At 46.5% G+C, this 26100-nt stretch overlaps 1 protein-coding gene across 2 annotated transcripts in view; it reads left to right on the forward strand.

The window, feature by feature from the left end:
• The window catches only part of EFEMP1 (EGF containing fibulin extracellular matrix protein 1), a 116121-nt gene that overhangs the window by 59898 nt on the left and 30123 nt on the right, over nucleotides 1-26100 (forward strand). Inside the window, exons 8-12 of one of the 2 annotated variants that reach the window (XM_083432723.1) lie at nucleotides 26-145; nucleotides 2846-2965; nucleotides 6446-6569; nucleotides 6683-6878; nucleotides 8345-9192. In XM_083432723.1, the coding sequence (XP_083288849.1) occupies nucleotides 26-145; nucleotides 2846-2965; nucleotides 6446-6569; nucleotides 6683-6878; nucleotides 8345-8503 (719 nt within the window). In that variant the 3' untranslated portion in view covers nucleotides 8504-9192. Of the gene's footprint in view, nucleotides 1-25; nucleotides 146-2845; nucleotides 2966-6445; nucleotides 6570-6682; nucleotides 6879-8344; nucleotides 9193-26100 lie in introns of those variants that run through there. The other variant, XM_083432724.1, reaches the window with a different exon arrangement.

A 26100-nucleotide genomic window follows, 5' to 3' on the forward strand; every position in this document is an offset into this window, starting at 1 on the left:
AAGGCCTATCATCTTTCCTTTTTAGACATAAATGAATGTGAGACCAGCAACCCATGTGCACAACTCTGCTACAACACAGTCGGATCTTTCATCTGCCAGTGCAATCAGGGCTTTGAATTAAGCCGGGACAGAATGAATTGCGATGGTGAGTGACTGTTGGCTACATTGGTGGTTCTCAAAGAACATGGGATGGTAGGAGCCTTTTAAGTTGACTTTGGGCTGTGCAAGTAATATGTGAGTAGAAACATTAGTGACTCCAGATTCTCCATCATCCTAGTCAGAGGTTTTTAACCGTCCCCATTTGTTTTATCAGCAGTCTTCTAACCTTTAATGTCCATAGTCATCAGGTACAACCACAGTTAAGCACCTAGAAATCCCACTGATTACGGAGGGCGAGCTAAGCAGTCACTGAAATCAATCCTGATGGGGCTTCACTTTGCACTGAATTGTGTCCGACTTCTGCAGAACATGGGCTTTGCATGCACAATGGTCTGGTTTGCATGTGAAGAACCTGTGGCCCCCCAGTTGCTGTTAAACTACAACTCCCTTCAGCCTCAACTGATCAACAGGGACGATGAGAGCTGTAGTCCAGCAACATCCGGAGGGCCACAGGTGTTGGGATACTGCCAGGGAGACAAAGTCCATCTTGACTCCACGTCGTCTCCGGACGTCCATCGATCTCCCGTAGACACGCAGTATCAGCAATTAGCGACAGGAGCTCTAGAAATAACTTCCCACATTCTAGAGCTGATGCACGCTCTTATCAGCAGATAAAGTACAGCGAAAGATGCAGTCAGGAGAGCATGATATAGAAGTTTATTCAGCGTTGATCAGAACAAAGAAAAACCATGACTGCCTGCTTGAGAGTTTCCGGCAGAGAGAGAGAAACGAAAGTAAAGACACAACAGAAACAACCTGTGAAAACAGGAAATGCGCAGACTCTGTGACTCAAAGCCTGCTCCCTTTTAAGGTGGAACGGAAATATCCTAACAACAGGTTTCCCAACCCTACTTTAAACCATAGTTAAACTATAGTTTAATGAGAACGTGGTACGTGCTGCTGAAATCACGTCCCGTTGCTCCTCTCCTGCCATGGTACTGCAGAACAAACCACAGTCTGGTTTACTGTTACATCTGAACCCTGGGTTTTGCTTCTTTTAAAACAAATTGCAAGCAGCAACCATGGTTTGTTCTTAGCTTACCGCTCATGGTTTGCTTGAGGAAACAAACAAAGAGCCCTGGTTCAGATATAACTCCCAGTAAGTTTGCGAGCACGATTCAAAGTGTTGGTGCTGACCTTTAAAACCCTAAATGGCCTCGGTCCTGTATACCTCAAGGAGCATCTCCACCCCCATCGTTCAGCCCGGACACTGAGATCCAGCGCCGAGGGCCTCCTGGCGGTTCCCTCGCTGCAAGGAGCCAAATTACAGGGAACCAGGCAGAGGGCCCTCTCGGTAGTGGCGCCCGCCCTGTGGAACGCCCTCCTGTCAGATGTCAAAGAGATAAACAACTACCTGACATTCAGAAGACACCTTAAGGCAGTTTTTAATATTTAATGCTGTACTGTTTTTAACACTTGACTGGGAGCCGCCCAGAGTGGCTGGGGAAACTCAGCCAGATGGGCGGGGTATAAATAATAAATTTTATTATTATTATTATTATTATTATTATTATTATTATTATTATGCCAGGCCATGGTTTGTTTCCTGGCAGTGCAGCAGCAGGACAGGGCCGAATGTGATTTCCACAGCACAGGCACATTAAACCATGGCTTATTTTAACTATGGTTTAAAGTGATGTGAAAACAAGGACAACGTCACAAGCTTATTCCCTGGCATCTCTGGTTAAACGTTCCCAAATACCAGAAATAATATTGAGTCCATCTCAAAGGCCTGTGCTGGGGTTGTGAAAACAGTGGGGTGGCAGCATTTTGCCACTCTTAAAAAGTGGTGCATTGTGGGGGAAAGGTTCAAGAGGGCTTATCTGTGAGTCACCTGGCTCGGGGGTTTCCCCAACCCTCCAGAGCATATTTTGGGGATGCAGAGGGGCAGAGAAGGGGGGCAATCCTGTTGCACAAGCAGACCTCCTTCTGTGCAGTCAACAACTTAGTTGAATCCCGCTCTGTGAGATATAACAGAACAGGAAGAGCTTTTTGTCCTAACCCTATAACTCTTGTAGGGTTGTATCCAGCAGAGTCGTTGCATGAATGAAGTGACTTCTGCATGTGCAGGAGAACTTCTGCATGTGCAGGAGAACTTCCTGCCCCTCTCCTCACCTCACACACAAACACTCTAAATCCACTTCATGGTTTCCTTGAACCCTTCAGAATAGATGTTGTCAGGATATAGATGAAAGGGGAGAGAGGAAGTCCTGCTGTCTAAGCAGAAGCTCTTCCCCTCATGCAGTGACTTAACTGGATTCAACCCACAGTTAAAACTGAGCAAAACATTTACTAGCAATTCCCCCCCCCACTTCAAATGGCAGGGGCTTTTCTGGGGTCAAAAGCCCTGGTCACTTTTCCCCTTTTCGATGCCTGCACATGTCTCAGGGGGTGAAGACCCTGCTACTGGGTGTGGTTTTTTTAAAAAAGAAATTAAACACAAGATGCCAGAATAAGAGGCAGAAGCGTTGCCTTCACTCTGATTGGACTTCAGACCCCAGATTTCATTGGCCAATGCTCCCTGCCCTCACTCTGTTGCTTTGTATTTTTATCTTATGAACCGCCCTGGCACTTATGATGAAGTCGTATAAATATAGAAGTCAAATAAATAAATTGCAAGTTTTTTATTAAAAAACAAACAAACCGGAGGAAAATATGGCGTCTAGCAGATGTCTCTGTTTTACAGATGTCAACGAATGCGGAACTTCGAACTACATTTGCATGTATCAATGTGTCAATGAACCAGGGAGGTATTCATGCCTGTGTCCAGATGGTTACCAGTTAATCAGAGGCAGAAACTGTCAAGGTAAGCATATTTCTCTTGTGGCACTCCTGCCGCCTTGATTCTATCATATAAACCAATATTGATCTGTGGGGTAGGAAGAACCACACCTAATATATACCTCATAGTATCCCTTTACCGACTTTGTTAAGACAGTCGTCCATGGTTTTCATCCTCCATTAACTCATAGAACCTTATGGAGAGACACTCTCATTTGATTGCCTTTGTGCTGGGCCCGGAGGTAACCCAAGCAACACGGTTCAGGTCCGGTCACGAATCCAAGGGTTCCACGAGGAGTCAGTCCAACAGGGCCAAGGCAGGACACGAGGCAGGAAACCAGGCAAGGACAGGTACAGGATCACAGGCAGGTTCTGGCAAATGGCAAAATTTGCTCCCACAACCTGGGGCGGGGTCCAGCAGCCTTTTATCTCTGTCGGGGTAATGGGCGGTCCTGATCCCCCAGTGACTCACCTCCCTGTCTCGCCCGAAGGCGAGCACTCCTCCTGCGAGTACGCAGGTCTCTCCTTCTCTCAGACCTCAGTCTGCAGCTTGGGAGACAACAGTGGGTTACTAGACCCAGAGGCTGCCTCAGCCTTTCCTGACCCAACCGATAGTGGGGCAGCTGTAAGCGATGGCCCAGCTGAAGGCAACGAGGTAATCCACACATCTGGAGCCAGGGCAGGCTCAGGCCCCTGATTCGGCCCAGCTGGTGCTTGTTGCAGGGGAACCTGTGCAGACTGGGGCTCTTCAGAATCAGGCCCCAGGCTAGGTTGAGCTGCCGCCTGAGGCAAAGGGTCTGGTGCGGACTGAGAATCCTCTGGCTCTGGGTCCGAGCCTGAGTACCAGGCCATCACAGCCTTTCTTGGAACGTCTAAAACCATCACCCACTACTTTTCTTTCTTTTCTGTGCAACCGCTAAGCTCTGTTTTCCTTGTATGGGCATTTTTGTTACTTGAAATTAAAAATCAATAATAATAACAACAACAACCATTTTCAAAGAGTCTTTCATTGTCTCAGGATTCTTCCTGTAAATCTCTTCAAGATGGGCAGTGCAAAATGCCCCCTGTGCAACTTGCCACCAGCACAGCAAAGCAGGGGGCAGATGAACCTTCTTCACTCCCTGTTGTTGTTGTTGTTTAGTCGTTCAGTCGTGTCCGACTCTTCATGACCCCATGGACCAGAGCACGCCAGGCACTCCTGTCTTCCACTGCCACCCGCAGTTTGGTCAGTCACTCCCTGTAGGGAACTGCAAAGATCCAGGAAGAGGTGGAGGAGATATTAAGCATCTTACAGACCACACTACATGATTGGTGGACTCTGTGTAGGCCTGGTTTAAGATGAATGGAAGTCCTGCATACATGAGGCTGGCAGCTATACATTATGGGTGGGCGGGTTCCAGACTTGTGGAGTCTACTTTATTTTTCACTAGAACCCCAAGATCTGCTAACAGAAGCCAGGTGACTTGGTGGGCAACTGGATCTGACTCATGTACTAGAACCTTCCCTTGTCCACACTTCCACTTGTCCCACTGATTTACTGCTGAATCACAGCAAATGGCAATCGGCTATTGTTATGTACTGAAGTTCTCACCCTGGGCCAGCAGGGGGATACTGTAGATAGTTTTCACTCAGGTCCACATATGCAAATAAAGGGTTGAAAGTGACGTTCAGTGATTGGATAGTTAGAGAAAGTTGTTACAGTTGCGTTGTACTGGAGCTCTATATAAGCAGGCTGGCTGAACCCTTCAGTTCAGTTCAGTTCTGGCCTGTAAATAAACAAGAGCTGTTTGAAGAATCGCTGTGTCGTCTGATATGTTCACCCACAACTTAACAGCTATTCTGTGGATTAGCGTTTGTTCCGATTCAGCAGCAAACAGCGGGTTTTTCTGGGGAAAGTGGTGAGACAAATGAACAACCACTCAGACCCAAGCCTGGACAGCACAGGGCAAGCAGAACTATGGACAAGACCTTTGATAGGGGGAGCCACAACCCACCTTACATCGTTATGACATCCAGTGATATCAGTTTAGTTTTGCCCCAGCCTGGTTTCTCAGTGACATCGTCAGGATTGTGGAATGCACGTCCTTCTAAAATAAGAGAAGTCATCAGTATTGGCATGCCGCTGGCTCCTGTTTAGGCAAGCATTCTCCTGGATCTGAACTTACATGACATTGTTCTAACTGGGTTTTTTAAACTGTTTGTTGCATTTTTAAACTGTGTCATTTAATTAAAGATGTTTTAATGTCATTTCATATTTTAATTATGGATTGATTAGACAGTTTTAAATCACCTGCGCTCAAAAAATGTACACTGAACTGCTGATCTGCTACAAGGGGGGCATGTTCAAGGTGTTACTATTGGTATATCAAGCCCTTTACAATTTGGGACCGGTTTACATACAAGATCACCTTAACTCGATCGCTTCGATCAGTGGAATTGGCACTACTACAAGTGCCACCTAAAACTCATTCCACATTTGTGAGAACCAAGTCGTTTAGTGCATCCTTTTCAGCACCTGCTGAAGACATTCATACTCAGACGAGCCTACCCAAACACTTATAAAGTTTGTATGATTTTTTTATTTTTTATTTTGGCCTATTCTATTGCGGTTTTAACTTTTCGTCTGTTTTAAATTGCGGCTGTAAAATTTGTAGTGCTAATTATATCTTGGGGGGGGGGAGTAAACTGCTTCTATGTTTTATTTACAATCATGCAGTATATCAATTTTATGAAATAAATAATCAGGCCACAGGGCTGGAGGTTCTCTACTGCCGGCTTGGTAGAGGCAGCTATCTGCTGCAGATTCAAGATCAGTGGATGCTCGGGTTGCAAACGTGATCCGTGCGGGAGGCACGTTCGCAACTCGCAGCGTTCTCAACCCATGACCCACACGTCTGTGCACGCGCAGGTCACGATTCGGCACTTCTGTGCATGCGCAAGCGCTGAAACCAGGAAGAAACCCGTTCTAGTACTTCCGGGTTCAGCACAGTGTGCAACCGGAAGTTGCACAACCCAAAGCGTCAATAATCCAAGGTGTGACTGTACAAGGTAAAGATAAAGGTACCCCTGCCCATACGGGCCAGTCGTGTCCGACTCTAGGGTTGTGCGCCCATCTCACTTAAGAGGCTGAGGGCCAGCACTGTCCGGAGACACTTCCGGGTCACGTGGCCAGCGTGACGAAGCTGCTCTGGCGAGCCGGCACCAGCGCAGCACACGGAAACGCCGTTTACCTTCCCGCTATAAAGCGGTACCTATTTATCTACTTGCACTTAAGGGTGCTTTCGAACTGCTAGGTGGGCAGGAGCTGGGACCGAAAGACAGGAGCTCACCCCGCCGCGGGGATTCGAACCGCCGACCATGCGATCAGCAAGTCCTAGGCACTGAGGTTTTACCCACAGCGCCACCCGCGTCCCTGTGACTGTACAAAGGCCTATCTAAATTATAACAGTTTAGAGGTTCTGCCAGCAAAACTCTAAAGGTTCAAGTCTTTCACTTCCTCTCTTAGATATCAATGAATGTGAAGTGGGCCATGAATGCCGGGAGGACGAAATGTGCTGGAACTATCACGGCGGATACCGCTGTTACCCGAGGAACCCTTGCCAAGAGCCTTACGTGCTGTCGTCTGAAAAGTAAGGGGAACCGCTAAGAGATCTTTTAGCAAAGCCTCATTTGCAACATTCAGAGCTGCAAAGCCCGCAGGTGCGAGGAGTTTGTTTTTCAGTCGTTGTGGTTTGTCTTACAGTCGCTGCGTTTGCCCGGTGTCCAACCCCCTTTGCCGAGACCTTCCATACTCCATTGTGCACAAATACATGAGCATCCGCTCAGAAAGAACGACTCCGTCCGATATCTTCCAAATCCAGGCGACCACCATTTACCCCAATACCATTAACACGTTCCGGATCAAATCTGGAAATGAGAACGGAGACTTCGTCCTGAGAGTGAGTATTTCGCCAGGTTCCGCTAACAAAATTTGACTCAGCTTGCCTGGGTTTCCATAAAGCTCCCATAAGGGCAGTGGCGTAGTGTGGGTTGTCAGCACCCGGGGCAAGGCAGGTAATTTGCGCGCCCCCCAACCCGTGGATTTGCACCCGCTAACCTGTGGATTTGTGCCCCCTAACCCTAACCCCCAGATGTTGCGCCCGGTGCGGCTGGGCCCCCCCTGTACCCCCCACGCTACGCCACTGCATAAGGGCAGCAGCATAGTGCGGTTTGCCGGCTCCTGGGCCAGCACATGAATGAAGTCCGCTGTGCCAGCCCAGCCCTCGCTGCCAACACTGCCAGAGCACCACCCCACCAGAGACAAGAAGGGCCATGCTGCACCACCTGCCCCCCCCCCCCAGGTGAGAGCCCAGCTGCCTGATGCAGCCCTTGGCAGGCAAATCTCACCCACACCCTGACACCCATGGGTGGGATGAGGAGGACGCAACAGTCATGCGCCCTTTGAGCTCAGCCTCGCAAAGCGAGGTTAGGATCAAAGGCACATGGCTGTTGCATCCTTCTCACGCTGCCCTGCCAGCCCGGAGCAGCTTTAGGGATATTTTTAAAAAATAAAATGAATTCAGCTCTGCAACTGGGAGGGTAAGAGGGCACTGATTTTCATTCCAACATGTGTTCATAATAATAATAATAATAATAATAATAATAATAATAATAATAATAATAATAATAATTTATTATTTATACCCCGCCCATCTGGCTGGGTTTCCCCAGCCACTCTGGGCTGCTTCCAGCACAATATTAAAATACAATAATGCCTCAAACATTAAAAGCTTCCCTAAACAGGGCTGCCTTCAGATGTCTCTAAAAGTCTGGTAGTTGTTGTTCTCTTTGACATCTGGTGGGAGGGTGTTCCACAGGGCGGGTGCCACTACCGAGAAGGCCCTCTGCCTGGTTCCCTGTAACTTGGCTTCTCGCGGTGAGGGAACTGCCAGAAGGCCCTCGGCTGGACCTCAGTGTCCGGGCAGAATGATGGGGGTGGAGACGCTCCTTCAGGTATACTGGACAGAGGCCGTTTGTCACATGCAGCCTTGGGGCTGTTCTGCTGCAGTTCAGCTTCCGTCAAAGACGACATATTTGTCTCACTCTCTGCTGCGGGAGAATTTTACATAATTATCATTACATTATCCTGCACCATTTCAGTGCAAAGGAAGTGCGATGCTTAGGGAGGGGAAATGAATCTATTACCTATTGTTTGCAGACATCAGCAGCAAGAGTACCGATTATTTTGCTGGACAAATGTTCATTCCAGACATGGGGCAAATAAGTGAACATTGGCAATTTCCACTCTCTAACATCCCTATCCATAAGTCAGTGAAAACACTGCTCTTTGAAACTTACTTCCAGGTGGGTGGGGTGGAGCCAGACATTTCCAGGTGATAACTTCCAATTCCTTATTTTCTTTCAGCAAACAAGCTCTGTGAGCGCAATGCTTGTGTTGGTGAAGCCGTTAACGGGACCTCGAGAACATATCATTGACCTGGAGTTGCTGACCGTCAACAGTATGAACTATCGGTCGAGTTCCGTGCTGAGATTAACGCTAATTGTAGGACCGTACCCCTTTTAGCCTCTGCAGCTAAGCCACTCGCAAGCACCCACAGCAGCCAAAGAAATATTCCCTTAAATGAAGCACTTACGACTTTATTTATAGAATTTACGGGGTGTGTTTGTTTTGTTTTTTAAAAGGGGAAGGGAAAGTCCCTTTATTAAGGAAATTAGTACTTGTAACCACGCTGTTATGCTTATAATTCAAGAGTAGGATATGTGTTCCAGCAATATAACCTGGGCATTGCGAACCTTCTGTATAAAGGCGGCATTTCTCGCCACCCGATTCCTTGCGCATGTAAGTCACACACCGACTGCACAGCACAGCTATTCCCACTGAGAAGAGTGGGGTCGTACCCAATGGCTTTGCCCCAGACCCTCATGTGTTCGATGGAAGTGGTGGAAGAGCGCTGTGCGCATGGAAACCACATGTGCGTTGGCTCTGTGCACACACTAAGGAGGACCCCAATCACAGAGGCTTTCCAATCGCATGAAAGAGTTTTCATGCATAACTGGGGTCAAGCCACACCTTCCACTGAATACACAGAGGTTGGGGAGGCAGAAGGACAAGGCCAGAGGCCAAAATCTCACACACACACCCCAATGCGTTCAGTCATCACGGTTTGGAAATGAGAATAGGGCTATAATTTTTTGCCTTTCTCATTTCTTTCTAGAATAGCAGGACATCACCTTCAAATAAAAAAGGTAAAGGTACCCCTGCCCGTACGGGCCAGTCTTGACAGACTCTAGGGTTGTGCACCCATCTCACTCAAGAGGCCGGGGGCCAGCGCTGTCCGGAGACACTTCCGGGTTACGTGGCCAGCGTGACATCGCTGCTCTGGTGAGCCAGAGCCGCACACGGAAACGCCATTTACCTTCCCGCTAGTAAGCGGTACCTATTTATCTACTTGCACCCGAGAGTGCTTTCGAACTGCTAGGTTGGCAGGCGCTGGTACCGAACAACGGGAGCACACCCTGCTACGGGGATTCGAACCGCCGACCTTTTTCAGCGAGGCAAAAGCACTTGGCCAGGGGGCGGGGCAGGGCCGATAAGAGGTGTGGCCTGAGAAGGGGGTGTGGCCTAGGCAGAATCCCAAGGGCCTGATACAGGGGAACGGAGGACGACATTTGGCGTTCAGATTGCAGGTTTCCCACTCCTGCCATAGGTGTTGCTGTGTATTCAGTGGTCTGTGTTTGTCTGAGCTTCTAAGGATTCTGAGCCCCTGTGTTCTGATTCGATACATGATATCCAATCACAGAACATTTCAGGATTTGGGCCTCTGCCATTGGCCCTTAAACTCTGAGTTATGATTCGCAGCTTGGAAGTTTAGACAGCCAATCACATGGGGAGTGGGAGTGGCCCAGGCCTTCAGAAATGTATATAAGCAGTTGCTTTGCCCCTGTTGTCCAGTTCTGTAGTTCAATAAAGGTTCTTGCTGTTATCACTGTGTCTTGCCTCGTGGGAACCCACCTTCACTTCAGGTGGTTTATTTGTACATCCCATTGTCCACAAACCCACGTTGTGCTCAAAGCGCTTCAGTCAGAACGGGCCGTTCAAATGAACGAATCCCGCCCGGAAACCTATGTCCCCACTGTGGAAGGACGTGTGGATCCAGAACTGGCCTCCACAATTAATGAACCTAAGTTAGTCATGCCCATTAATGTGAATGGGTCTACTCTAGCACTGGATACAACCCAGTGAAATGAATGGACCTGCCTAACCTAGGTATATCAATTTCAGCGGGTTTACTATGAGTAGAAATTAGTTGGCTACAACCTGTTAACGGACACACCGTTAAGACCATCTAACACCGTTAAGAGATCTAACAGTAAGATAGCTCGCCCACATTAAACGATGTGGATAGAGGTTATAAAAAAAGAAGAATTAATTCCTCAGACACCTATTTTTCCTCTCCTATTCGATTTTTGTGTTCTTGTTCTTTAACTGATCTGGGATGAATGAGCATCATAAAGAGAAAATAGTTCGCACTGGGTGTTTCCATACCACTTGTTACCATTTTATCTTTTCCAAGAAAAATGGGACATAAGGAAGAAGCTTTGCCAACAATGAGTGAAGCTCCCAATGGAAAGACAACATCATTTGGAGTAATGTTTCTGCATGAGTATTGTTGCTTGAGTTCCTGAGCAAAGGAGGGGTGGGTGGGGGAATATATGTTTGTATACTAAAATCCCCCAATTGAAAAAACAGCTGCTTATACGTTCTTCTCTTTTTCTTTTTAGACCATTTTTGGCTTTGACTTGTGTTGGGTTTTTTTCCAGAATTTGGGATCCAAGAGCTGGCTCCCCTTTGTTAAACTTTCTACAATACAGCAGTGCCTTACTCATCCTATATATCTGTTTTATAACTCAGATTTGCAATTCTAAATGTACAGTGTTCATTAAAAAAAAAAAAACGGTAGTAAAACCTGGAACTGAATACATCCCTTTGTAATATGTAAAACCTTCTCCTGTTTCTTCATCGAAAAACCATAATGAAGTCTTTGATGTACAATTTTTTATAAAAAATAAAGAAATAAGTAAATAAACCTGTTTTTAGTGGACTTGCTTTGTCTTGCGAGTTATTTTATCTTAAAAGGACAGCTCAAAGAAACCAGATCAGCAGCTGGTATATGTCAGTGGATTGTGTTGCTAATGTGAAAGAAACACACAAGTTTACATCAGCTGCACATCTGCCTGTGAGTTCATAGTGGGAGAGAGCATCTTCCCTGAATCATTCAGAAAATGGACAATTGAGAACAGGCACAGACAGATACACAATTTAAAAGCAAAGGAAAAGCATTTTAAAACAGATTAAAACATTCAGAAAGCAATTACAATTACAATTTTTAGTCCACTTATTGATCACAGGGTTGCCAGGAACAATCAGTCAGTCGCCTGGGAATGTTTTCAAATGTCTCCTGAAAGTTAACAGTGAAGGAGACAGGCACACCTCACTAGGCAACACATAACATCACCAGGGAACCACCACCGAAGAGGCCCTGTCACAAGTCAGCACCAGCAAACAACAGCAAAAGGACTTATACCCAACTAAGGTGGAACTTACTGCCTCTGTATTCCGCTGCCCAAAATTCCTATGGGACTTCTTAAAAATAATAATATTGCAAATGGACTGTTTCTGTTAAGATACCTGTGGCTCTGGTTGGCAGATCTTGTCGTTTTTTGTGAAAAACAAAGTAGATCCCACAAGCCCAGAATTCGCCTGCCTTCCTATATGCACTATAATGATACAGTGGTACCTCAGGTTACAGATGCTTCAGGTTACAGACTCCACTAACCCAGAAATAGTACCTCGGGTTAAGAACATTGCTTCAAGACGAGAACAGAAATTGCGCAGCAGCAGCGTGGTGGCAGCAGGAGGCCCCATTAACTAAAGTGGTACCTCAGGTTAAGAACAGTTTCACATTAAGAATGGACCTCCGGAACGAATTAAGTTCTTAACCCAAGGTACCACTGTAATAATAATTTATTATTTATATCCCACCCATCTGGCTGGGTTTCCCCAGCCACTCTGGGCGGCTTCCAACAAATACTGTAGTCTGTTAAACATTAAAAGCTTCCCTAAACAGGGCTGCCTTCAGATGTCTTCTAAAAGTCTGGTAGTTGTGCTTCTCTTTGACATCTGGTGGGAGGGCTTTCCACAGGGCGGGTGCCACTACCGAGAAGGCCCTCTGCCTGGTTCCCTGTAACTTGGCTTCTCACAGTGAGGGAACCGCCAGAAGGCCCTCGGCGCTGGACCTCAGTGTCCGGGCAGAACGATGGAGGTGGAGACGCTCCTAATGCACTCTAAAATAGCAACCAACCCAGGGCCCCCACTGCCCTTTCATCTGCCTCTTTTTGCTTCTGCCCCTATCAAAGATTGTGGGCCTTAAAATAGGACTGATTGTAAAATGCTGCCTCTTCCCAGAAAAGTGGATGCTGGCGGTAAATATAGAAGCCTTGAGTAAACAAGACTCTCGTGGACATAGTAACCAAGTTCATTCACTTCTTTGAGACCACCTGAACATGAGTCTAATGGGATTATTATGTTTGGAAGTCTTAAAAAACAGGAGTTTACTGTTGAAATCCGTTTCCATGGCAGCGGGCTGTTGCTTATGTTTTGAAAAGGCCAAATACGTTTCTAACTTTATAACTCTTCGGCTCAACTGCAGCCCAGCTGCTTCCCCCATCGTATGTTCTGCATATGGCAGCCCCCCCAATGCACCCCAGGGAGAAGAGCCTCCTCTTACTTGAATTATTTTTAACGCCCTCGCATTTCTATCACAAACCATCATCCCTGCTGAATGGCAGATTTCCATATTTCCCAGCTGGGGGAACACCTGCATGATACAAGCCGCATCTGGTTGTTGTTGGGGGCGAGGGGGTGTCACGGGGGGAGACAATCTTATTTCATCTGGCCAGCAGAGTAAATTATTGTCACTATTGAAAGGAGAGAGGGTGCGGGTGGGGAAATAGATCAACTGCTTTTTCTATTTAGGCAAAAGCAGATGTTAAACAGGGCTGTTTATTTTGTGCGGGCTTGTGTATACGTTAGCAAAAGGCAGGGCCTTTTGGTAAAAATTGGGAGCTTTGAGCCGTCTCTGGCTAGGAATAATATTATGCAGTTGCTCAGTTAAGGGCTTTTGTCCATGTACATCATGTGCCACCCCATCGTTGCTGATGGATGCAAATTGAAAGAGGAGTGATGTGCTGCACCCCTCATATACCCTGATTTTTTAAAATATATCTTTATTAATTTAAAATAAATACATTTATGAAAAACAGACGTACATACAAGTAAACAAACATACATTCAAACAAACAAATAACAGAAAAATCAAAGCCAGTGTGGTGTAGTGGTTAAGAGCGGTAGTCTCGTAATCTGGGGAAACGGGTTCGTGTCTCCGCTCCTCCACATGCAGCTGCTGGGTGACCTTGGGCCAGTCACACTTCTCTGAAGTCTCTCAGCCCCACTCACCTCACAGAGTGTTTGTTGTGGGGGAGGAAGGGAAAGGAGAATGTTAGCCGCTTTGAGACCCCTTAAAGGGAGTGAAAGGCGGGATATCAAATCCAAACTCTTCTTCTTCTTCTTCAAACAAACCACCACACTATAAGATATAAGAAGATTCATATAATTATCATCATATATACTCCTGGTATTGAACACAATTATAAAATTTATAGAAAAGAAATTTAAAAGTGACTTTCAATTAATATCACTGTAGTTTGTCTATCCATTACTTTATACCGCACAGTTACATATTTCTTATATAATTTCTTTTTGCCTCCCTACAAACTTATATTTATACAAAACAGGGGTCAGATGCCCTGTTTTGAATTGTGCGTAAAGACAGTTTTTGAAAAATGGCTGAGGACCACGTGGCGATTAGCCTAACCATCGACATTTAGGATCCTTGGAGAAACAAATAGGCCCCAATAACACCTTTTGCTCTGAATTCTCTGCTGATAACAGGCTGGACAGTCCCTTGAAGCAAGTACAGTCAGCGACCGTTTTAGGGTCATCCAATATATCACACTGAAGCCAGAAGTGACCTGGAAACGTCACCAAAGGAAGCAGAAGGAGAAGGGTGTGTAAGGAAGTTCCATAAGTGTTCTTATATGAGCAAAGGTGGAAGGTGGCGCTGTGGTCTAAACCGCTGAGCCTCTTGGGCTTGCCGATCAGAAGGTCGGCAGTTCAAATCCCTGCTACGGAGTAAGCTCCCATTGTTCTGTCCCAGCTCCTGCCAACCTAGCAGTTCAAAAGCATGCCAGTGCAAGTAGATAAATAGGTACCATTCCAGCGGGAAGGTAAACGGCGTTTCCATGCGCTCTGGCTTCCGTCACGGTGTTCCGTTGCACCGGAAGCGGTTTAGTCACGCTGGCGACATGACCCAGAAAGCTGTCTGTAGATAAACACCGGCTCCCTCAGACTGAAAGCGAGATGAGCACCACAACCCCATAGTTGGCTTTGACTGCACTTAACCATCCAGGGGTCCTTTAAAGGTAAAGGTACCCCTGACCATTAGGTCCAGTCACGGACGACTCTGGGGTTGTGCGCTCATCTTGCTCTTTAGGCCGAGGGAGCCGGCGTTTGTCCACAGACAGCTTCCGAGTCATGTGGCCAGCATGACTAAGCCGTTTCTGGCAAACCAGAGCAGCGCACAGAAAGCTATTTATCTACTTGCACTTTGATGTGCTTTCGAACTGCTAGGTGGGCAGGAGCTGGGACCAAACAACAGGAGCTCACCCCATCGCAGGGATTAGAACCGCCAACCTTCTGATCGGGAAGTCCTAGGCTCTGTGGTTTAGACCACAGCGCCACCCGCGTCCCTTAGGGGTCCTTTACCTTTACCTTTATATGAGCCTATGAAGCCAGTACTTCCCGCTTCCCATCCTGAGGGTGTGGCATGACTATTTTCTTATTCGGATGACTCCACTGTAGAAGACCCAGGAAGGTCTGGACTCCCGTATTCTGTAGCAGAAAAGGGGGTGGCACAGCGGGAGAAAGAAAACAGGGTGGCAGACAAAAAAATGTAGTACCAAACACTTTGGGCTCTAATTCTTTCCTACATCCTCTGTGGTCCCCCAACTCAATTTCTGCTAAGTTGTGGGTGAACATATCAGACGGCACAGCGATTCTTCAAACAGCTCATGTTTATTCACAGGCCAGAACAGAACTGAACTGAAGGGTTCAGCCAGCCTGCTTATATAGAGCTCCACTACAATGCAACAGTAACCATTTTCTGTAACTATCCAATCACTGAACGTCACTTTCCATTCCTTATTTGCATATGTGGACCTCAGTGAAAACTATCTACAGTAGCCCCCTGCTAACTTAAGCTTTTGTCCTCTGTTAAGTTGTGGGTGAACATATCAGATGACACAGCAATTCTTCAAACAGCTCATGTTTATTCACAGGCCAGAACAGAACTGAACTGAAGGGTTCAGCAAGCCTGCTTATATAGAGCTCCACTACAACGCAACAGTAACCATTTTCTGTAACTATCCAATCACTGAACGTCACTTTCGATCCCTTATTTGCATATGTGGACCTGAACTATCTACAGTATCCCCCTGCTGGCCCAGGGTGAGAACTTCAGTACATAACAATTTCCCCAGAGGAAATGTGGCTTTAACCTAAAGGGCCCCTGCCCTTGTTCTGATTCTTGAGGGGAGTTCCCAAAATGTCTGAAATGTTGCAAAGCCGGGGACAATCTGGTAAGTGGTACAGAGTTTGGGCTGGACAGTTTAACATCTGGATATGACTTCAAGGCTCAGTGTAACATTGTGTGGGTGTGTGGGTGTGATTGTGAGGCTGTCTGAGTGCAGGTGTGTATGTGAGAGAGAAATAATCCACCCAAAACTCAGTACAGTGGTACCTCGGGTTACAGACGCTTCAGGTTACATACGTTTCAGGTTACAGACTCCGCTAACCCAGAAATAGTGCTTCAGGTTAAGAACTTTGCTTCAGGATGAGAACAGAAACCGTCCTCCGGCAGTGCGGCGGCAGCAGGAGGCCCCATTAGCTAAAGTGGTGCTTCAGGTTAAGAACAGTTTCAGGTTAAGTACGGACCTCTGGAACGAATTAAGTACTTAACCTGAGGTACCACTGTACACTAAAATGTCACGCATTAAAAACTTCCCTGACCAGGGCTGCCTTCAGATGTCTTAACCTGAGGTACCACTGTACCCAGTTTTTAATTTTTTACAAAAATTAGTGCCTCCAAATGGTTCTATAAATGACGGCAACCAAGTTTCCCCCTCCTTCCAAATCCGGAGCTGTGTTTAGTGTCCTGGGGCCTTTATCTTTTAATCCCAATATTTAACAAGGCTATTTTTGTCTCATGAGATCTTTTAAAATAACAACAACAGCAAAATAAGGATCTGGCGAAGGGATGGAGCGAGCGAGGAAATGCGAAGCAACATGTTGAGGCCTTATTGAGAGGCACTGGCTGTTTTATACACAGAGAAAAGAGTCGCGAGGATCAAAAATAGTAACATGAAACCTTAATGGGAGAGGAAGAGCTCTGTCTTTGCTCTGGAATGCTTATAAAGGGGGAAGCCCGAAATTATCCATTTCAAATCTTTAATCAAGCACTAAAACATTCACAGAATTCTGGATAAGTCTGTTATGGGTCTAGAGAGTTCTATTTCATACACACACACTATGAATTATGATATTTTATAATGCCACCCAGAAAGATTTCCTTTTAACTGGAGTGCACCCGTCTATGTATAGCTCTGCCAGCCTGGAGATGCAAATGGGCACCTCTCTCGAATGCCAACATTCCTGGGGAGCCAGCCTAAATTGTCTGAATGTCTTGGAAGGAGAGTGTGCTTTTGGAGAAGAGAGGCACCTTGGCAGTTTGTTGGCTTGGAGACAAGCTCTTACTTCCCCGGGGCAGTGGCGTAGCGTGGGGGGTGCAGGGGGGCCGGCCGCACCGGGCGCAACATCTGGGGGGGGGCGCTCGCACTCGCAGCTCTCTGCCCCTACCTGGCTCACTCACTCTCTCTCACTGCAGTGCTGGCTGTGCGAATCCGATCCGAGCCGCTGGGTCGCCGCCCACTGTGGAGGGGAGGGTGCCAGGCGTGCGGTGCGGTGCAGTGCAGAGAGAGAGCGAGGGACTATCTGGGGGAGGGACAGTGCAGCGGGGGGGGGGCGCAAATTACTTGCCTTGTCCCGGGTGCTGACAACCCACGCTACGCCACTGCCCCGGGGGCAGGATCAAAACCTTCACCAGATTCTTGGGGACAAAGACACAGTCTGCAAAAGGCAAGGAGCTGAAAATGCAACACCTACTGAAAGGGGCAATGATGGAGTGGCACCCAGGTTTAGAGACACGGGAGAAATTTGGTTCAGTTTGAATGCTTATATTAGGGGAAAGTGTGACAGGATGGCATTCTGCACTACATCTGAGGGCAGCAGCAGGCTAACTTTGTGGGCAGAGGGATTTCCTGGCACAATGTCTGTTATGTACTGAAGTTCTCACCCTGGGCCAGCAGGGGGATACTGTAGATAGTTTTCATTCTGGTCCACATATGCAAATAAGGGATTGAAAGTGACGTTCAGGGATTGGATAGTTACAGAAAGTTGTTACTGTTGCGTTGTAGTGGAGCTCTATATAAGCAGGCTGGCTGAAGGCTTCAGTTCAGTTCTGTTCTGGCCTGTGAATAAACATGAGCTGTTTGAAGAATCGCTGTGTCGTCTGATATGTTCACCCACAACTTAACAATGTCTGTCCTCTGGTACGTTCTTGCCATAACCCTGCCTTCCAGCATCTGCTGCCTGAGGCAGCTGTCTCGCTCTGCCTAACAGTAGTGCCGGCCCCGATGCTCCAAGGTCAGGCAGTCAGATTTATTTGATACAAACCACCGACTATCACAAAAATACAAGCAGTGTAGAAGTACACTGGTACCTCTGGTTACGAACTTAATTCGTTCCAGAGGTCCGTTATTAACCTGAAATCGTTCTTAACCTGAGGTACCACTTTAGCTAATGGGGCCTCCTGCTGCCGCCGTGCTGCCGCCGTGCAATTTCTGTTCTCATCCTGAGGTAAAGTTCTTAACCCAAGGTACTACTTCCGGGTTAGCGGAGTCTGTAACCCAAAGTGTTTGAAACCCGAGGTGTTTATAACCCGAAGTACCACTGTACATTTCAACACTGATGGTTCCCTAGCACATAGGACCCCATGCTATACATGTCTGATCTATGGAAAACATAGGTGGAATCTATACACATATAAAAAAGTTTTGAAAAATACATTGAATTTGGCATAGCTCACTGTCGCCATCTAGTGTTATATTTGTATATTGCAATTTACAACACATGTAAAACATTTTATTTGCAGCAGAGTCCATAGAAAATGTATATTTATCTCCATCCATCAACAAGTCACATGTTTTACTCCCTCTGGGGAATTTCTTTAAGAAATCTATCCCTAGGAGAATTCTATAGGGAGCAATATGACTTATACATTTGGTTTTCCAGACATATCCAGGATACATCTGTCGGAAATAGTGTCTGGGTGGAATTTCCGGAAATTGTGAAAACCCATGACAACCCATACAGAATGTTGGAAGTGTTGATTTTTTTGGCAAATTTCCTTAAAAATAGCTCAAAAACTTCAAATTTTTTGGAGATTATTTTCAAAACCCTACACATAATGAACAATATTTTTCACTCCTCCGTGGCCCCAGGTACACAAATGACTGTATACATGCATGGGTGTAGGAGAATTTCAATTCAGTTCACATTTAAAGATGAATCTGTCAGATTTGCATTCCCTGCAGAAATGTGAAGAACTGAATTTAAGATTGGAAAAATGAGAAGTCGAGTGAAAGTAAACTGTCATGCCCTTCCATCCAGGCCAAACAGGCTGTGAGCATAGTGTGAAATCTCAAAGCTGTAAATAGACTCCTCCGCACGTTAATCGGTGATTCAAATAAGTAATCTGGAAGACCATAATCTCAGTGCACAAAATTGATAAAAATGGATTAGCTCAGTGGTGCTTTTCTTAATGAAAAAGAGGAAGAAGAAGAAGAAGAAGAAGAAGAAGAAGAAGAAGAAGAAGAAGAATGAGAATTTATTATTTATACCCCGCCCATCTTGCTGGGTTTCCCCAGCCACTCTGGGCGGCTTCCGCCGAATATTAAAAACAATACAGCATCAGGCATTAAAAACTTCCCTAGACAGGGCTGCCTTCAGTTGTCTTTTAAAAGTAAAATAGTTGTTTATTGCCTAGACGTCTGCTGGGAGGGTGTTCCACAGGGCAGGTGCCACTACCGAAAAGGCCCTACCGAGAAGGAGAAGGAGGAGGAGGAGGAGAAGAAGAAGAAGAAGAAGAAGAAGAAGAAGAAGAAGAAGAAACAACTTCCTGAAGAAGAAGAAGAAGAACTTCCTGACAGTAAGAGCTGTTCGACAGTGGAATTTGCTGCCAAGGAGTGTGGTGGAGTCTCCTTCTTTGGAGGTTTTTAAGCAGAGGCTTGACAACCATATGTCAGGAGTGCTCTGATGGTGTTTCCTGCTTGGCAGGGGGTTGGACTCGATGGCCCTTGTGATCTATTCCAACTCTATGATTCGAAGAAAGAGGAGGAGGAGGAGGAGGAGGAGGAGGAGGAGGAGGAGGAGGAGGAGGAGATCAATACTTTGGTCATCAGGGCTGGCTCACCCATGAGGCAAGGTGAGGCAACCGCCTCAGGCGGCAGAATTCACAGGGGCAGCAGATCCGGCCTCCAAGGCATACATTACCCACTGCCTCCTCCTCAGCTGCCCTGCCATGGCCCCTCTACAGTGGCAGATAGGCAGATAGGAGGCGCTGCTGGTGTCCTGTCACACCTAAGGAGGAAATGGCAGGGACTGCCCTCTGGCAGGGGTGCCAACTTGAATAAAATATTGGGGGGGGGACCCAGGTAAGCCCTGTCCCGCCTAATCAATCACAAGACATGGCACCCACACGCTATTGGAATGGCAGTGCCCATCAACTTGGGGGTGCCACCTCAAATATTGTATTGGGGGGCTGAAGGGACCTCGGCTCGTAGGAGTTGGCTCCTATGCCCTCTGGCATCTCTTGGGCTCTTGGATTTCCACTTCAACTGACACGTTAGGTTGATTTGATTCCCCGCTTCTGGTTCCCAATGTAGATCTTCACTCAACTCTTTCTTCCCTGGCTGCCATTTTGTGGTTCACCTCAGGTGCCCAAATGTATTGGACTGGCCCTGTTGCTCCTATATTAAGGGCTTGAAAAAGACACTGAATGTGTGATGTTTGGGGACAACTGAGTGGCTTGTAAACCGAGCATGTGTGTTATGCAGTTGTGCTGCGAATTAACCTAATGCAAAGATTTTAAAGTGGTTTACCCAGTTTGCCCTCCATAATGCAAGCGACAAACAATTATCTTGGGATTTTCTATGTTGTTGTTGTTGTTGTTTAGTCGTTTAGTCAGGTCCGACTCTTCGTGACCCCATGGACCAGAGCACGCCAGGCACTCCTGTCTTCCACTGTCTCCCGCAGTTTGGTCAGACTCATGCTAGTAGCTTTGAGAACACTGTCCAACCATCTCATCCTCTGTCGTCCCCTTCTCCTTGTGTCCTCAATCTTTCCAGGCTCTTTTCCAGGGAGTCTTCTCTTCTCATGAGGTGGCCAAAGTATTGGAGCCTCAGCTTCACGATCTGTCCTTCCAGTGAGCACTCAGGGCTGATTTCCTTCCAAATGGAGAGGTTTGATCTTCTTGCAGTCCATGGGACTCTCAAGAGTCTCCTCCAACACCATAATTCAAAAGCATCAATTCTTCGGCGACCAGCCTTCTTTATGGTCCAGCTTTCACTTCCATACATCACTACTGGGAAAACCATGCCTTTAACTATACGGACCTTTGTTGGCAAGGTGATGTCTCTGCTTTTTAAGGGATTTTTAAGGGATTTCCTATGCAACAGTAAAAAAAACAAGCCTGATGCATCTTCTTTTCTCCAAAAGCTCTGCCAGAACAGCCAGAATATTCGATGATAAAATTGGAAAATTATTATGATTATTTAAAATAATCCTAATATGTTTCTTTATTGGAATGGGCATGGTCAAAGATGGGGGGCAGTGAGTAAAGGAAGGTACTTTAAAATATAAAAGCCAGCTATACATGTGCTGGATTTTATATTCCTGCTCACAGCCGCAGTTGGATGTCTATATTGTCTTGCGAAATTTTCCTTTGCAGGTGTGGTGAAATTCTTGGAAGTGGCTCCAATGATATATGGGTTCAGTATGTAGTGTTACATTCCACTGATAGACTGATTTGTTTTGATGTTGTCATAGATCTTGGTCTCCATGGATGTGGCTGAAAATTGTGCCTCGGGGCGCCGAAGCAAGTCTGTATGTTCTCCTCAGGCCAAGGAAACATTTTTAAAGGGCTGTCAGCTGTGAAGAGAGCAGGCCCCACCCCACCCCAACATCAGTAGCGTGTAAAGCTGGAATTCATAGGAATTTCTCTCAGGTAACTCACCTGGGACGAAAGGCCAGGAAAGGCAACGGGCGGACGTCTCTGAGGGGGTAAAAGCCAAGTAAGGGGGATGGACAGGACAGAGGTGTGTAAAATGATACATAGCAATGTACTAAACAAACTAAGGCCCAGGGGCCGGATCCGGCCCAATTGCCTTCTGAATTATATGCATTTTAAAAGGGCATATACGATGGGAATCGTTTTGCAGCAATATCTGCAGGGGAACGTTTTTTCCTTCTTTCTCCTCCGCTGAAAATGCTCAAAATCTGAATTCCATTTCCTCCTTCCTCTCACACCACTATATTATAAAATATAAAACCACCACATACACACACACACAAATATAGACTGCTTGGTTGTAAGAAGAAAACAACCCTCCAAGCAGTTTACAAAAACAATTGACAATAAAGCTGGCAGCGGAAGAGTTAAAAACAGCTATTGAAAGCATTCAAAAAATAATTAAAATCATAAGTTAAAAACAGATTTAAAACACATGTCGATAGTCTACATATCTGGGCAGGCTTGCCTAAACAAAAATGTTTTAAGCAGGTGCTGGGGGAAGAGTACAGCAAAGCATTACGTTCCTCAGATTGAAGCAGTCGAGTTAGGCACATGTGAAGTAAGGTGGTCTCGTAAGTAAAGTAGTTTGGGGCTAGCAGCCATTGATAGCTTTACCCTCCCCGAATTTGCCTAACCCCTTCTAAAGCCGTCCATCTTGGTGGCCATCATGACATCTTGCAGGAGTCCACCATTTAACAGCACGCTGTGTGAAGTATACTCGGAGACGAGTGTGATTTTCATGCTCTTTATTCAGCTCACAGTAGCAATAAATGAAACGTTCCCCAAAACCTCTAGCTATATATACATTAATTACACAATGGGCCCCGTGTGATTGGCGAACTCCGGGCTGCTCCTGTAGGCCAATCAGGTTGCGGATTTACCTCCTCCAGAAGCCTGATTGGCTGCTCCTGCAGGCCAATCAGGTCGCTGATTCACTTCATCCAGGAGCCTGATTGGCTGCTCCTGCAGTCCAATCAGGTCACTGACTCACTTCCACCTGGAGCTGGATTGGGTGGCTTCTGCAGACCAATCAGACTGCTGCATTCTGGATTCTATTATTCTAGGATTCAGCTCAGTACATAACACTGCGATAAAAACACCCTTCTTTTTGCCTGCCCTGAATCTTCCATCATCCAGCTTTGTTGCGGACGGCCGCAGTGTTGTGAGGAAGAGATGAAAACTTATCTCTATTCATTAGAACCACACTGTGCTTCATTTAGTACAGGGGTCAGCAAACTTTTTCAGCAGGGGGCCGATCCACTGTCCCTCAAACCTTGTAGGGGGCCGGACTATATTGGGGGGGGGGGTGAACGAATTCCTATGCCCCACAAATAACCCAGAGACGCATTTTAAATAAAAGGACACATTCTACTCATGTAAAAACACGCTGATTCCCGGACCTCCAACACCTTTGCGGCAAAATCTGGCACACAATCTTCCGGGATGCCTTCTTCCCATTTTTTCTCACATGAGAACAGCGGCCATTTTCAAAACTGTGATTTCATGCCATGATTCCCCCCACCCCGCCAAAAAAGTGCTTTTTGGGGCACGGTGCCCAGAAACACGTGTTTGGGGGGCCCGCGTGATATCACAGCCCTCAAAAAAGTGCTTTTGGGGGAGGGGATCACAGTGCCAAATCACACGATATTGCATCCAAAATGGCCACCGTTCTCTCACAAGAAAAAAATGGGATGTTCTGGTTTTTCCACAGTCTCTGTTGACCTTCATGCCAAGGAAACTGGGCACTAGGTAAGTCTTTCGTTACTGGAGATGGGCTTGCACACAACACTAGTCTTGTTAGCTTTTAAAGTGCCACAAGGGTTCATTAATGTTGTTTGCTACCACAGGCGAATGTGGCTACCCCTCTGGAATTTGATATGCATTGGATTTCAGCATGAAGCAGCTCTTAACATTTAATTTCTGGCTTTCTGAATGTCCACTTTTAAGGCAGCGAGGTTTAAATGGAAAGCTGAGCAGTAAGTAGTTTCTCTCTCTCTCTTCGAGTTGCTTAATGATGGCAATTCAAAGAACAAGCAACGTATCTCCTATTACACCCTAGGTTGCCATATGAGTGTTTTTACCATATGTACATATTACATCATGTGAATGTACAACAGGCTCCTCTGTTTGAGCTGATGGAAAAATCAGGAGGTCATTTTATATCACACAATACCCAAAGGCTGGGTGGTCTTCCAAAGCCGGAGGATTTGTCGCTATCAAAAGTATTTGTGGGGAGCTTTACAGTTTGTAAATCTGAGCTGCTACCCTACAAATGCTTTAGGAGTGTGTGTGTTTTCCTGTTGTGGGAATACAAGGGGGCTATTCAAGGTTGCTAAATTAAGCAGATCCGAAAAGCTGCACAACCGCGTTGAGGCTGAGCTTCTCAGATGTTCTCCTGCAAGTATATCAGTTCAAATGCCTTTCTAAATATAAAATAAACAGTGACTCCATAAAATGAATAGGAACATACAAAGCTCCCTTGTAACAAATACGTTAATGGGAATAGGTTTCTGGGGGAGAAACCTGATTTCTACTATTTCTAAACTTCTCTCTCAAATTTTCTCTGGACCATGCATTACCGTATTGTTCGCTCTATAGGACGCACCGGACTACAGGAGGGGTAGAACAGGGGGGAGATTTTTTTTCTTGCTCTGCCCCTCTAAAACAAGGTGCGTTCAAGGTGCGTTCAAGAGCAGGTCGGGGAACAGCGCCAAGGCTGCGCGCAGCCTTGCCGCTGCCCCCCAAGCTTGTAGGGCTGGCGGTGGGGGGAAGGCTGCGCAGCGCCCCGTCTCCCTGTTTTGGCTTCAGGGACAGCCTTTCAAGCCTCCTCAGGGCAGCGGAGGCTTTGTGCAGCCATCCCGAAGCTAGAACAGATTTGGGCTGCAGGCTGCTATCCGCAAGCCTGGGGTGCGCAGCGCTGTGCTCCCCGGGCTTCGGGCTGCTATCCGCAAGCCTTCGGAGCCCGGCGGGCACTCCTGCCGCACTCCGAAGCCTTGTGGATAGCTTCCTGAAGCCTGGAGAGCGAGAGGGGTCAGTGCGCACCGACCCCTCTCGCTCTCCAGGCTTCAGCGAAAGCCTGCATTCGCTCCATAGGATGCACACACATTTCCCCTTCATTTTTGGAGGGGGGAAAGTGCGTCCTATAGAACGAAAAATACAGTATTTGATAAATATCTAACCTGCCCCAACCCCACAGTCCTGTACCTTATTCTGGTGTCCATACCATCAGTGTTTAGGTCTTTCTCGTGCGCCATAGCCCAGTGGGAGAGCATCTTTCTTGCATACAGAAGATCCTGAGCTGACATTTCCAGGTAAGACTGAGAATGTCCCTGTCTGAAACCCTGGCGAGTTACTACCAGTCAGTGTAGACAATACTGAGTTAGATGATCTGACTCGGGGTGGATTTACACACAGGAAAAAATAACGCTATAAATGAGTCAGAAATTAAATCATTATAACAAAAAAAACCCGCTACGTAAAAATCACGTAGAAATTGTTTTGCTCTCTGGCGCCATCTGGTGTTGCATGTTTTTAACACATTCAAAACGTTTTTTGACTAATGTAGCTGAGTCCTCAGTATAAGGCAGCATGAGAAGCGTATTAGCTCATTCTGTCTGACAGTTTATTGATCCAATAATCTCCCATCCACTTTCAAACAGATCATCAGACCTTCATCCAGGGCACTCGCCCTGTGGAACGCCCTCCCATCAGATGTCAAACAGATAAACAACTACTTGATTTTTAAAAGACTATTATTATTATTATTTAGTGATGTATGGAAGTGAGAGCTGGACCATAAAGAAGGCTGATCGCCGAAGAATTGATGCTTTTGAATTCTGGTGCTGGAGGAGACTCTTGAGAGTCCCGTGGACTGCAAGAAGATCAAACCTCTCCATTCCGAAGGAAATCAGCCCTGAGTGCTCACTGGAAGGACAGATCGTGAAGCTGAGGCTCCAATACTTTGACCACCTCATGAGAAGAGAAGACTCCCTGGAAAAGACCCTGATGTTGGAAAAGATGGAGGGCACAAGGAGAAGGGGACGGCAGAGGACGAGATGGTTGGACAGTGTTCTTGAAGCTACCAGCATGAGTTTGACCAAACTGCGGGAGGCAGTGGAAGACAGAAGTGCCTGGCATGCTCTGGTCCATGGGGTCGGACACGACTAAACGACTAAACAACATTATTATTATTATTATTATTATTATTATTATTAGTGCGGAATCAGCCCTAAAAGGTGTGGGTACGTCCTATCCTTCTTTATTTTTCTTCCTTGCTTGGTTCTGGCCTATTTTGCTGATTTTCAGTGGCTGCTGTTGCCATGCTTCATACTTACATATCAAAAAAGAAAACATTTTCTTATCCTGGCTCAAGAATCCCGCCCAGCAGAGTGAAGTCACATGCATTTTTGCATGGCAGGTAGAATTTATGAACTCTCAAGCCGGTCTTCTAAATGGCATTTGTGTTTGGCAAGTTACTTGAGTGGCGGCTCCGGGTGGGTTTATCCTGGAACTGAAAAGCTAAAACCTTTTCCCATGCCTCTATTCCAAGTCTGATGAGAAAAAAAACGTTATGGGA

The sequence above is a fragment of the Podarcis tiliguerta genome (assembly GCF_965153285.1).
Source record: "Podarcis tiliguerta genome assembly, chromosome: 3".
NCBI classification, from domain to species: Eukaryota; Metazoa; Chordata; class Lepidosauria; order Squamata; family Lacertidae; genus Podarcis; species Podarcis tiliguerta.